Here is a 12,771-nt window from a genome sequence, read left to right on the forward strand (position 1 = left end):
GCTGTAGAATACATTGATTGGAATCCTAGTAGGAGGTAGTAGACTTTTCGGGACCAGAAAGGTCAAAACTTACTCAGAGAAACTGTCAAAGACCTCTTTTCCCTGCTGCTCCCTCAACTAAAGAACCGCAGGCTCCATGATGTGAGGAAAAAAGCAGCTTTCATGGATTCCTTGTAGCAACGTCTGTGGTGCTCAAACCTAAGCGAGTCAGACAGATTGCAGGGGCTTGGCAACACCCAGGCCCCGTGGCCACAGCAGCTGGTTTGAACAGACTGGGAGAGGAGGTTTGTCATCCATTCTCAGGAGTAAGACAGGCATGACTGAATGCTGACAGTGTGTTCATCACCAGAGGTTGCAGCTGTTTCCCAAGGCAGAGCCCCCTGCCACAGCGACCTACTGAGGACAGGACAGCACTGGCTCTGGCGGTTTCCCACCATGCATTGGAAAACCATGGCTTGTAGGATGCTTGATGATGCTCAGGGAACAGCTTCCCAGTGACAGCTGTGTGACCATGGTGGGACATGGACTGATGTCGCTGACATTGCCTATGGGAATTGAGCACCCCGCCTCCTGCCGCTCTCGTGGCCCAGGGTGAGCCCAGGGCCAGAGTGGTCCAGAAGCCTTGGTGTTTGTGCTTTCTCCCTCCCTTCCTCCAGAACACAAGACCTGCTTACCACTATCAACAACCACGCCTTCGTACCAGGGTAACTTGAGACCTTCCTTGTGATACCTGGACCCTGGAGGGAGAGTGATTTTTGAGAGAAAAGTCGACAGGGATGTTGCACGATGCAGGTCACTCTCATTTTAGAGGGTGCATGTTCTTGCAGGTTCTGAAACTGAGAGAGTGCACCAGTGGTGACTGGAGTTTGTGCCAACCAGAAGCCCAGCTGGCACATCTGAGCCATGCGTGCAGAGGGCCAAGAAGAAACGTGAAGGGGGCCAGTATTTATGTGGAGGGCCAGGGAGCTGAGGAAGAGCCCAGGCATAGGCTTCAAAGATGGCAGCTCTTACGTGTCATCATCGCACACCCCACCCAGCGTCCTTGCTACCTGAGTCTCAGTGATTGGCCCATCTGTGCATGAAACCACATGAAGCGGAAGTGTAGTCTACACAGTGGGTGACTGACAGTATTTCAGTGGGTTTTTGGTGCTGGCGGCTCTGACCTTTGTCTTTGAGAAAATAATCTCTGGTAAAGTTCAGAGTGTTGAAAATAGGGTTGAACCGAAAGACAGTCCTTCATGGGCCTGCTAAGCTTTTAGAGCATGACCGTTATTAGCCGGATGCTGTATTCCAGCCCTGTAATATCAAAAACATTGACACAACAGACGTGCAGATCCAAGAAAAATCACTCACTGCATTAAGAGACAGAATGACAAGGACACATTATACCAAAGACTTTTTGCTCCAGAAGGAGACCAGGGTCAGATTGGCCTCACAATGATTGCCCTTCTGGCTGTGGACAGGACACCCTCAGACACCCTCGGGCAGGGGCAGCAGGTAGTGAGGAGAGTGTCAGATCTGTAAGTAGATCCCTGAGGTCTGTGAGCCTGACGGCTTTGAGTCCTCATTTATACTTAGTGATGCAAATACTGGAGCGAGGGCTGCCTATAGAAAGATGACATTCAGTTCTCCCTCGTATCCTCCCTTGATTGTTCTTCATGTGAAAGGTCGGCTGATTAGGTACTGGGAGACTGTCTCTATTTTTTCTAACATACATCTACAGTTACATTCACTTCCAGCGCCTGGGTCTCGCCTCTTAGAGAATTTCCACAATAAGCAAAGGGTCTGCTTGTTGTCTTGGAGTCTAAGGAATGTGATGAGGCTTTTATTGTGGCATGTCCTTGCCCTTAGATTTGCTCTTCATCACAGTGGGCGTAGCATGTTGCATGAATACATGCATGTTTGATTGAAAAGCCTTTGGGAACCTTTCCTTTGTAGGACTCTGTCCTGACACGCAGACACAGAACTATCCTGTGAGGTGTTGAGTGTGAACTGGTTGTAAATTGGTTGTACTTGGGTGTGTGCACACCTGTGCACAGTGCCGTGTCAACAGCCAGACGGGGTTAAAGCTCAGCCCCCTGGAGGGCCCTGGGATGGGACATCTTGTCCAAAGAGGCCCACTAATGAATAGTGAGGCTGGCAGAGGACACAAGCAGAAATGATGGGGGCGTGTCTCTGAGGCCAGAACAGGAAAGCTTGGCCTTTTTCGGAAACTGGTATTTGGAGTTTTTCCAGTCTCCTCAGAAGTGACTGGAGATTTCATCCGTCGTGCCTTGTTTCTCTTGCAAGGTATTTACACATCCCAGAACATGACTCAGTGGATTTGGGCCTAAGACTAATCCCTGGGACCAGTGCAGCAGGAACATGTTATAGATAAAAGTGCCTTACCGTGGATACCTCAGAATCAATAGACTCCAGTGGACGTGTTCATTAGCTCTTACTGTATAAGCTTCTCTCTGAACCTTACAGATAACAAACACTGAAGTTGAAGGCCACACAATTCTGACTGTCGATTTTATGTCTTTGTCCTGTGTGCTGTGTTCTACGTCTTCAACCACCAGCTGCTGGAAGGCAGGGCCTGTTTCTTGTTCACCTTTGTGTCTTCAGGTCCTCGCACAGTGCTGGGCATGTGACATGACACTAATTAGTCTTTCCCTTATATGACGTGGCAAGCAGAAGCATTATATATGACCTTGACACTCGGGGTTTTTTTAGATTATTGTGCCACCATCTCCACCCCTAATAGATCGCAGCCTAGGTCTCTCATTCTAATTGTGGTCCTTTTTCAACCTGGTCCTTCATTGCTCCTAGCAGCTAGAGGCTTCAAAAGAAATCAAATGTTTGCAAACTTAGGCTGACCTTTACGGGTGCTTTGTTCTGTAGGCAGAAGCCGTTCTGACGGGCTGTAGTCTGCACGGTCAAGGTTGATTGTCCCCTTGAAGGCGCCTGGGCACACGCTTAAGGGTTGATGCTTTTTGGTGTGAGGTTTGCAGGGAATAAACTTGAAGCAAGTTCAAATACACTCAACTCCAGTCTGTTGATTTTTCTTGAACCCCTGTCAGATTAACCTCTATCCTTGGTTAATCTGGTAAACTAGATGATATCCATACTAGCTTCTCTAGTAACAGCAACTTCTAATCTGCTGCTGCTGTTTTAGCAGATGCAACTGCTATTTTTTCCTATTTAGGATTTTGCTTTTACTAGGAACCCTGGGGCCCTCAGAGGTTTTCCATGCAGACTTCAGCCCAGAGCTTAGCCTCCCAGATGGTAATTAATGTTTACACAAAATGACAAGCACAAAATGGAATCTCTTTGAGCCCTGCCAAGCACCCATCATTCCCCTGATCTCCCACTCTTGCAGTGTTTGAAAATTAATTTGCCTTGAACAAACAGTGGGTTTTCCTCAATTTATTTGTACAGTTTCAGTGACCGAGAAGAAGAGCTGCAGCACTGAATGTCATCCTTCCATTCGTTCAAGTAATTGAATCTGCTAATGGAACAAACTGGTCTCTGTTTAATGATTTGAAGAAAAGGGAAAGAGGAGGAAAATAAAGGGAAGTATGTTAGAGAAGGTAGACTTTGTTGGCAAAACACCACTGGAATGTAGTTTTTAAGGTAGAATCTAAAACTTGGGGAGAAGTGAAAGTATTGCTAAATTAATTCCCTAGTGCAAGTTTTGTTTCCATAAATATATACAAATATGCAGTCTTTGCTAAAAAGGAGATTTTTGTTTGAGGTAATAGAATAGACAAAGTGTTTAAAGTGGATATTGCTAGTAGCTTCAAATAATTGCATATTGTTTCACAGAAATTTTATGTTCCATGTTTCTGAGCTTTTCGTTGTTGAACATTTCAACATTTGTTAATATTCCCATGTTTCTTTAATTTAAAGTCTGGATTCTTTGTCTTATTTGGCTGCAGTCTTCATTATTTGTATGTAGTGAGGTCTCTGTGGTTCTGTCATTTGGACAGATAAGTAGAGTACTAGGAAACAGAATAATTTAAAAATAGGACATGTCCTTTTGAAGATGGTATGGATCAGATATTCAGAAAGCTGTGGATGGGTGGATGGATGGATGGATCACCTCGTGGCCAGTGCCCCATACGGTTTTCTGGATGTCTCTGAGCCTCATTCATATTTGCCGCAGTAATGACTGTGTAGTGAGAAAGCCCTATTTGGGCTTTTTAATTGAGCCCAACAGAAATGTGCCTTGGGGGAGCCCTCTCTCCCTCCTCCTCCCTCCCTCCTCCACCACCACCACCAAAAATATTCACCATTTCCTTTCTGTCCAAATACATCCAGTTAGAAATGCTGAGGAGTAGATGGGGGGGGGCTAATGCACACCATATCCTAGCCTCATCTCTGATGAATCTGTGCTCTGAGTCAAGAGCTTTGTTAAAAAGAAAACAAAATCCATCCAGTATGTAGGGCTGTTTAAAAAGACTGGAACAGTCACTTTTTCAGTTGACTTCTGATGGTAGAGGTATATTGTCCATGAAGAGAGTCATTTTAAAATACAATCCTTTTTTTTCTTTTACAATAATAATATATAGTCACCCTAGAAAATTTGGAAAGTTAAAAAAAACACAAATTTAAATAATAAAGTCAACGGTTAGATCTAGATGATGGGATTACAGTTAACATATTGATGTGTATTTTTCTGGTCTTTTTTCTGTGCTTACATATATGCATTTACACAGATAATTCTCAGTACGGGCGACGTGTGCTTTATTTTACTTAACACTAATTTTGTCATGAGTTATTTTCCATGACATTAAATACTTTTCTACTTATACATTTTGTGCTGCACATTGTGGAAAGCGCTTAACATGACTTAATTTCCATAACATCCCTCTGAGGTAGTTACCTTGTTTTTGCAGTAAGTTATTGGATTTCTAGTAGTTCATCTTCAGGACGTAGTACATCAAATCTTAACCCTGCCACACCCAATGCCTTCTTCGTGTAATATAAGAAATATTTTATAACACTCTTATTCTTTGCTTTCTGGAATGAAATATATACTTAATATGCCTATCTATACACATAACTTAAAAATGTATATAAAGCCCTTACGAAATGTAGAGGAGAAACAAGTAGAAAGTAATTTATAATAACACAATATTTTTTAAGTATGTAAGTGCTTATGTACATGAGAAGATAGTGAAATTATCAGATGCTTGAATCTATACGTAGGATGGAATACTGACTTACATGGGTGCGTGGGTCGTGGCGACTGGGGTCTGAGGATCAGGGATCAGCTCTGCCGTTGCTGTCACGATTTTCCCAAATGATGAACAACTCCTGGTTGTGCACAACAGACACCATGTACGGTACTTGGAAAAGTCAGTGTGTATTAAAACCACGCCCCCAAATGTTGTTAATATGCAGAAACAGATTTAGGTTCTGGGAGTTTCAGCTGCACCCATGTCCAGTGAGTCTGTAGAGGGTGAACCGAGATGTTGTGTGGTGTTGACCCTCACTTTGCAGCACGTCTCGTATCCCTCAGAGCCACCAGTGCCCTGCACTCACTGCGATCACCAAACACACTCCCACAGATTTTGAACCCTTCCCCTCCCCCATCCTCTAAGGAGAACCACCACTTATGAGGCTTTGACCTGTTTCTCTTTTTTTTGCATCACAAAACACCTTGAATGTAGGACTTCTCTAAGCATTTTTGAGGATACATTTCTGAAAATTTGTAGGCCCTGTAATCTTTTTACATTCATTCCCAAGTATTATGTGATTTTTGTTATTGTAAAGGGGATCCTTTTTTAAATTTTATTTTCTATACTCTGTTGCTGATGTTTGTGGTTTTTCTTTATTTGGATACCTTACTGAGCTCCTACTAGTTCTAATATTTTTTTCAGCTAGTTGTCTCTGTTTCCTAGCTAGATAATTACATTTTTTTGTAAATAATACTTTTACCTCTTTTGTTGTATGTTTGCTGTTGGTTTTCAATTTAAATGACAGGAACAATTTGTTTCTTACAGGTGTAGTCCACATTATCTATAGCACCATATGCCCCTGGTACCTTTTTGGGGTGTGAGGTGTTCATTATTGAGTTGTTTTTCGGTTTACTTTTATGATCAGATTTATTTTTAAGTCAATTTTAGTCATTTATATGTGTTCATAATTGTTCATTATTATTTGAAACTTACACATTATATTTTCTTGTTTTATATAAAATACACTCTCCACGGCTATAGTCATACCACAGTTTAAATTCCCATTTTTGTTTGCTTTTCTTTTTATTTCTGTCTTGCTCAGACTATTTTTAAATGTAAGGTCAATTTTCTTATAAAAATTTTAATAGGTTGCATGATTCACAAATGTAAATATATGGTATGTATACAGTCAAGTCCTCCCCCCACCCCGTTCTCTGTCTGTCTAGTTCTTACTACTACTTAAGCCGCCAAGCAGGTAACCACTGCTGTTGGTTTCTTGGGTATTCTTCCAGAGCTTCTTTATGCATTTAGTAAAGATGAATATATGTTTTTGTCCTGTTTTTCATAAAAGCTAGCATACACTGTACATTATCATATAGAATTCCTCATTCATTTTATAACTACATGCAGTAAGTATTTCCATGATAGGGGTGTACAAAATTTGCATGTATGTAACCAGTCCCCTAATGATTACAGTTGTTTCCAAACTTGCAGTTGAAACCATGATGTTGTTTCATTGTGTCTACAAACCAAATCCTTACACACCATGCCTAGGAAACAACATGCCATTTGTTTTTTGGCTAAAAGTTGCCAAACTGCCCTCTACAGAAGTTGTAGAGTTTACATTCTATTAGTAAAGTACAAAAGGGCCCATTTTCCCAAACTAACTTGTACCAAATTTTATCAAAATCAAACATTTTTCCTAAGCTGTCCTTAAGTTTTAAAAAATGTATTGTGTTGGAGTCAAGTTTATTGAGGTGTAATTTCCATGCAATTAATTCACCCTTTCTGCTACATAGTTTGCAGTGCAATTTTTAATTGCACGCCTTTTATTATAAGCATAATATGGTATTTTTACAATCACAAGAAGAAAGTTTTTTAAACCTCAAAATGTAATGAACAGAACTTCTAAATAAGATTAGTCCATTTGCACATTTTTATTTCTTTCAACCTCAGCAAATTTCATCCTTTTTGGCAAATTCAGAGCACACAGAGCAATACAAAATGACTTTTTAAAATGTGTTCTTGCCAATTGTGGAGAAGCGGTAAGATAAATTGACTGTCCGGATGGAAAAGCTTAACTGGGAAGATACATTCATTGAATAATTAAAAGGAAGAGGAAATGCATTACCGATTAGCCACAAGAATGCATGATGCCTAACCCGTGCCTCCAGAGATTCCTGTAAGTGGGGAGCCTACAGCTGTTGAGCCCGCGAAGCTCCTCCCCACCTTCATTCACACTGGTCAGCTCTCCGGCTCTCAGGTTGCAGCATCGCAACAGTGATGGATTGAGAGAGCTTTCGGGTTCAGGTGAAGGGTGGCATTGCAGCAACTCTGTAGCTTTCCTAACTTCACACTGGTTGTGCATACATATTTTAACTGGATCCTGGAGTTACCATTTCCTGCTTTGTTTGGGGATTTTTGCTTCTTGGGGGCAGCATGGTGTAAATCTGAGGAAAGGCACTTAGTGGTGTCAGAGTCAGCTCTAGGACTGAAATTGTCCGATTTATTCAACAGCCAAGTGCCCTGTAGGCAGCAGCTGCCCTGGCTGCTTCTCCATCTGGTCAGAAAGGGTTGGTAACAGCCTTGGTGCTCACAGAATGGTCCGAGCATCAGTGCCACACGGGAAGTTCTCAGAAAGACAGAACCCGCACCCCGCCCCCCCCCGCCCCCCCAGGGCCAGTGAATCCAAAGCTGCATTTTAGTCAGATCTTTAGGCGGTTCGTGTGCTCATTCCAGTTTGAAAAGTGCTGGGATTGTCTCCCTGGTTCTGGTCTTGTTCCAGAGTTTGGTGCCCTCTAGGTTCTCTATCATTCATCACAGACTGTTTCATAGAAATTTGCAGGATTTGCTGGAGAGGTTGGGGTACCTCGCTGACTGTTGCCGTCGCACCGATGCCGCAGGCTCGGCCCACGGTTGCTGTGGCTCTGTTTAGGTTGGTATTGAGACTGTGGGGCAACGGAGGAGACAGGAAGGCACACTCCCCTGACTTTGACGGAGCTTTGGGAAGCGAGCCCAAGCCTGCATGGTGCCGCCTGCAAACTTGACTGTGTTGTCCAAATTCTAGAGACTCATTAAAGAATAAGGCGAGAAAAAAAAGAAAAGAAAGATCTAGCCGAACTAGATGTGCAAAGCACTTATCTATGTTTTCCTAATGTGCCTCCTTACCGGAGTGAGTAAAATCAAATGCTATCCTTTGGGAGGTGTCCCTTGGAAAAGGAAACTTTCTTTCATGTCAGAGAGAAACTTTGTCTGGACATTGATTTTTGGAGGGAGGTTATGAATTTGAAGTTAGACTTAATGAGATAGAAACTATTGGTGTATTTATTGTTTGCCATCCCGGTCCAGAGCGGACAAAGCAGTGCGGAGGACAGTGGTGTCCGTATTGCAGCAGCATAATAATCCTGACTTAGCTGTCAGCACGGGAAGGGTCCTGCTGCGACGTGTGGACCTTCTCATCGAGGGAAACGGAAACACTCTCTTTTGTGCTGCTAAGGTTCTGCCCGAGGCCTAACTGACCAGCCTGCAATGTGTACAGCCTGTGACTTTCAGTAAACTCATATAATTCCTTGCTATGGTAAATTTTGTGAAAGTGATAGGAAAAAACACAGAGAGGGAGGAGAAGCAGAGCCAGCACCCCTGGATACCGGAGTCTGCAGATACAGTCTTTCTTTGTGATTCAGGAGTTCTTCTTCTGGCTAAATGGGGTCTGTCCACGTCAGCGGACTTGATGCTCTCATTCAGCCCTCAAGTTGGAAACTAAGTTTTGAGAAGTCATACAATTTCAGTTTATCGTAAGCAAAAATCTTCCTAGAAAGGTTCTTGATAGCACTGGCTAGAAATATGTGCGCGGAGGATGTCAGAAGCCTGGCGTTTCTTTTCCCCAGGGCCCTGCTGGGTGCTTTGTCCTCTCACACCTGCAACCTGTGAAGAGGGGCTTCTTTGCCTCATGTTGGCGAAAGTAAGTGTCCCAGGCTGGTCAGGGGACTTGAAGATAGCCAAGTTCATATCAGCAGAAATGTGCTTTGTTAATAAAGCCCCGAGTTTTTTGTTTTTGTTTTTATGTATGTTACAGGTTTGACCTGTTTTACCAAAAGAACATTGGAAATAAGGGATTACTTTGATTCAGATTCCAGGGAAGGAACATTACAAGTGTGTACACACAAGTGCATGGAATTAACAGGACCAGTGAGAGCCTTGCATTCCTCACACTTGATACAGTGAGACAGGAAGAGAACGTTCACGCTCAGAGTAGTTCATTTAGGGATGCCGGAGACCACTCTCCTGTCAGAGAATGTCGGAATTTCTTTTCTTATTTAAACCCTGTGTAGTAGTAAAAGAAAAGGATGCATCTTTTTGCACAAAAATGTGGGGAGGTAGTTTTTCCCACAGATGTTTATGTAAGTACTTACTCATAAATAGGGCCGTTTCTTTATATTTTATGCCGTGTTTGTCTTTCATTGTGTTTTAGAGAATTTTATGGGATTGAATTTAGGAGGTAATCACTGCCACTACCCCTAGACGTGGCATCGATCTTTGTCAACCTTGGAGGTCTGCATACCTTTTAAATTCATACAGGAGCATCTACTTCCCAAATGTCTTTCCTGATGGTAGAATTCTACGTAAACATTATACCCAGGCTTGGTCTGACGCCCAACATCGCACCCCTGTCCTCACTTGTGGAGGACCCCTCGCCGGGTCTAGGGGCATCCTTTAAATGCTCTAGCTTGTGTAGCTGACAGTACATTTGATTTAAATTCTTGTTTGCACCTTTGATCTCAGATGCCACTGGGGTCAGCTGGTGAGCATCAGGAGGCTGGACATTCGCCCAGAAGTCTCGCACTTGGAAACAAAAATTGCTTGTCTGAGTGTCAAGTGTGTCTCATCTGTCAAAATGGAAAGGGGGGAGGGAGTCAACAAGGCCCAGAAGAAACATCTGTGTGTGGTTAAATAATTACTTCATTTGCCATCGAAAGCACTTCTCCTGTGTATGTTCAAGAACTGTATTTGTTTTAAAAGGGAAAAATCAACTTGTCAGCTATTGTTTCTTAATTTGCTCCATAAAGGGCTTTGTCAAGATTAAGGAAAACGTTCATTTGCCCACTCTTGGGGGCCTAGACTGCTTTCTGGAAGGTGGGCTCCCCTGCTCATTCCCTTTCTCCCCTCAGGGACGTGGCTGTTGGAGGGGCACAGGCGACCGCCATCTTCCTTCCCTGTGTCCATCTCTGCACAGGGTGAAGACTGGACAGTCAGAGGGGATGGGACTCGCTCCAGGCCGAGTCTTGGGACTGTGTAGTGTGTCCGTGGAGGCGACTTCCCCTCCCATATCACGCTCACATGTCATTGCCTGTGCTTTTGTCTTTGTTTCCCCCCACAGATCCGGAGTTAGGCGTTGGCACTCTCCCTGAACATGACAGCCAGGATGCAGGGCCAATTGTCCCCAAGGTATCGGGTCTAGAGAGAAGCCAGGAGAAGAGCCAGGACTGTGGCAAAGAGCCCCTCTTTGAGCCCGTGGTGCTAAAAGAGCCCTGCCCTCAGGCCCTGCCGCCACTGCCCCAGCCCCAGGTGGAGCCCCCGCCCCAGGCGCCTTCTCCGGCCCAGGATCTGGTGCAGTGCACAGAGGCCCCGCCACAGCCCCCACGTCCAAGCACACAGCCGCCGCAGGCTCCCCCAGAGGCTCCGCTGCAGCCCGCGCCCCCGCCTCAGGCGCAGAGGCCCCCTCGGCCACAGTCCCCCACCCAGCTGCTCCATCAGAGCCTCCCGCCCGGGCAGGGCCACCCCTCATCTCACAGCCTCTCCCAGCCCTTGTCAGCCTACAACAGCAGCAGCTTAAGCCTCAACAGCCTAAGGTGAGCCCACCTGCTATTCTTCTGCCATCTTATTTGGGGGGCAGGCAGGACTGGGTAAAGGGTTCTCCAGGAGACTGCAGTTTCCTTGTGGAAAACGTCATTGCATTCTCTCTGCGGCAGAGACAGAAGGGGCTGTCAGGTGAGACTCGGGTGTCTTGGGAGAGGACAGGTTGGGTTGGGTGGTGAGGACGCTGTAAGGAAGTAAGACACCCACAGAGGGAGTGCAGGCAGGAGGAGGAGAATGCCTAAGAGAGAGCTGAGGGTGCTGTGCCTGGGAGCCCCGCCGCTGGCCAGGGCAGGGAATAGTCCTGAGGTAGAGCGGACACCACTAAGTGTTGAGATTCTAGAGCGAGGCGGTTTGCCTCTGAGGGGGAGGGCTTTTTGAAGAAGCTGCATCTTTCTGCAACTGCAGAGGCGGAAGATTGGGACCCAGGAGTATTCTGGTTTGAGGTTTTTCATTGTGATTTCCTTCCTCCGAGTTGGGTCACAGACGTAGAGAAGAAGCAATCTGGGTGTAGAGAAGTTCATGCATGGACAGCCAGGCCCTCTTTGGTCTTGTTTTGCCAAATTACAAAGAAAAGTTTAAAAAGTAGTGCACAGGAAAGCTGCAGAGGAAAGGCAGACAGAAACACAGGTGCAGGGCCACGTGTCGGTCCCCCTTGGTTGTCCCTGGGGTTGTAATTCTAACACCTCACACCAGTGGGGCTTTGTGTCTTCACTGTTGTTTTCCTTGTGACAACCTGGTGACTGTGGCGGTTCAGGGACTTGCTTTTTCCTGCCTGTGACAGGTGAGGGGACAGCCTGTTTGGGGGGTGGCCTTCTCCAAGGGCCAGACCCAAGCCATTTCTGTGACCTCCAGAATGTAGAGATGACAGGGAACCCAAGCTCCCTGGCTCACCTCTTCTCTGCGCTTCTTCGTTTCCAAGGTAGTGGACAGACAGGGTGAACTCAGGTCCTGCTTCTTAGTTCCTTTGTTAATTGTATCGCTTTACACGAAACATGGCTAGTGGAGGATGGGAAGGTGTGGGACTCTAGGGACAGAGATGAGAACCTGGCCACAGAGGGCAGAGCAGGCCTGAGTGGCGGAATCAGCTGTCTGGACACAGAAGTGCCGTGGTTCTGGAGCCACAGTTTCCATTCGCTGTGTGTGCAGCAGTGGTGACAAGTGTAGAGGGTCTGTGATGCAGGACAGGCACAGAGAAGCTCAGTGATAAGGAAGAACAAGAGAAGGGCTTTGGGCAGAGAGACAGGATTTTCTTTTGTTTTGTTTTTATTAAGAAAATTAATTGCTTACCTCTTTGTTTATTTTTCTGTTTCTTGTGTTGGTCCTGCAACAGCAGCAGCAGAAGCAGCACTCCAGCGAAGACCCAGCCGGCCCCACCGCACGTCCCCCATCACCCCTCGGCCTCCCCGTTCCCCCTCTCACTGCCCACCCACAGCCCCCTGCACAGCTTCACGCCCACCCTGCAGCCCCCCGCACACTCCCATCACCCCAATATGTTTGCCCCTCCCACTGCTCTGCCTCCTCCACCACCACTGACATCGGGGAGTCTGCAGGTCCCCGGACACCCGGCTGGGGGCACTTACTCAGGTAGGATGGAGGCACTGGCTGCCATCCCGGCTAATGCTCTCTATGGCCCGTGGTCCCACCTACTGTCTATTTTACCTGATTGCTAGGTTTTACCTATTTACAATTTTGTGCTGTATTGGATGTATTGTAATCAATCTTTTATGGGCTGAGGTTCTGCAAAAAAATG

General features: G+C 45.5%; 1 protein-coding gene across 9 annotated transcripts in view; it reads left to right on the forward strand.

Annotated features, from left to right (window-relative positions):
- Nucleotides 1-12,771, forward strand: part of AUTS2 (activator of transcription and developmental regulator AUTS2) — a 1,106,350-nt gene that overhangs the window by 1,067,596 nt on the left and 25,983 nt on the right. For 8 of the 9 annotated variants that reach the window (XM_074328456.1, XM_074328458.1, XM_074328459.1 and 5 more), the window contains 2 exons: nucleotides 10,543-11,014; nucleotides 12,352-12,605. In XM_074328456.1, coding sequence (XP_074184557.1) covers nucleotides 10,543-11,014; nucleotides 12,352-12,605 — 726 coding nt within the window. The remainder of the gene's footprint in view (nucleotides 1-10,542; nucleotides 11,015-12,351; nucleotides 12,606-12,771) is intronic. The other variant, XM_074328451.1, reaches the window with a different exon arrangement.

Source organism: Rhinolophus sinicus, linkage group LG03, assembly GCF_036562045.2.
Source record: "Rhinolophus sinicus isolate RSC01 linkage group LG03, ASM3656204v1, whole genome shotgun sequence".
NCBI classification, from domain to species: Eukaryota; Metazoa; Chordata; class Mammalia; order Chiroptera; family Rhinolophidae; genus Rhinolophus; species Rhinolophus sinicus.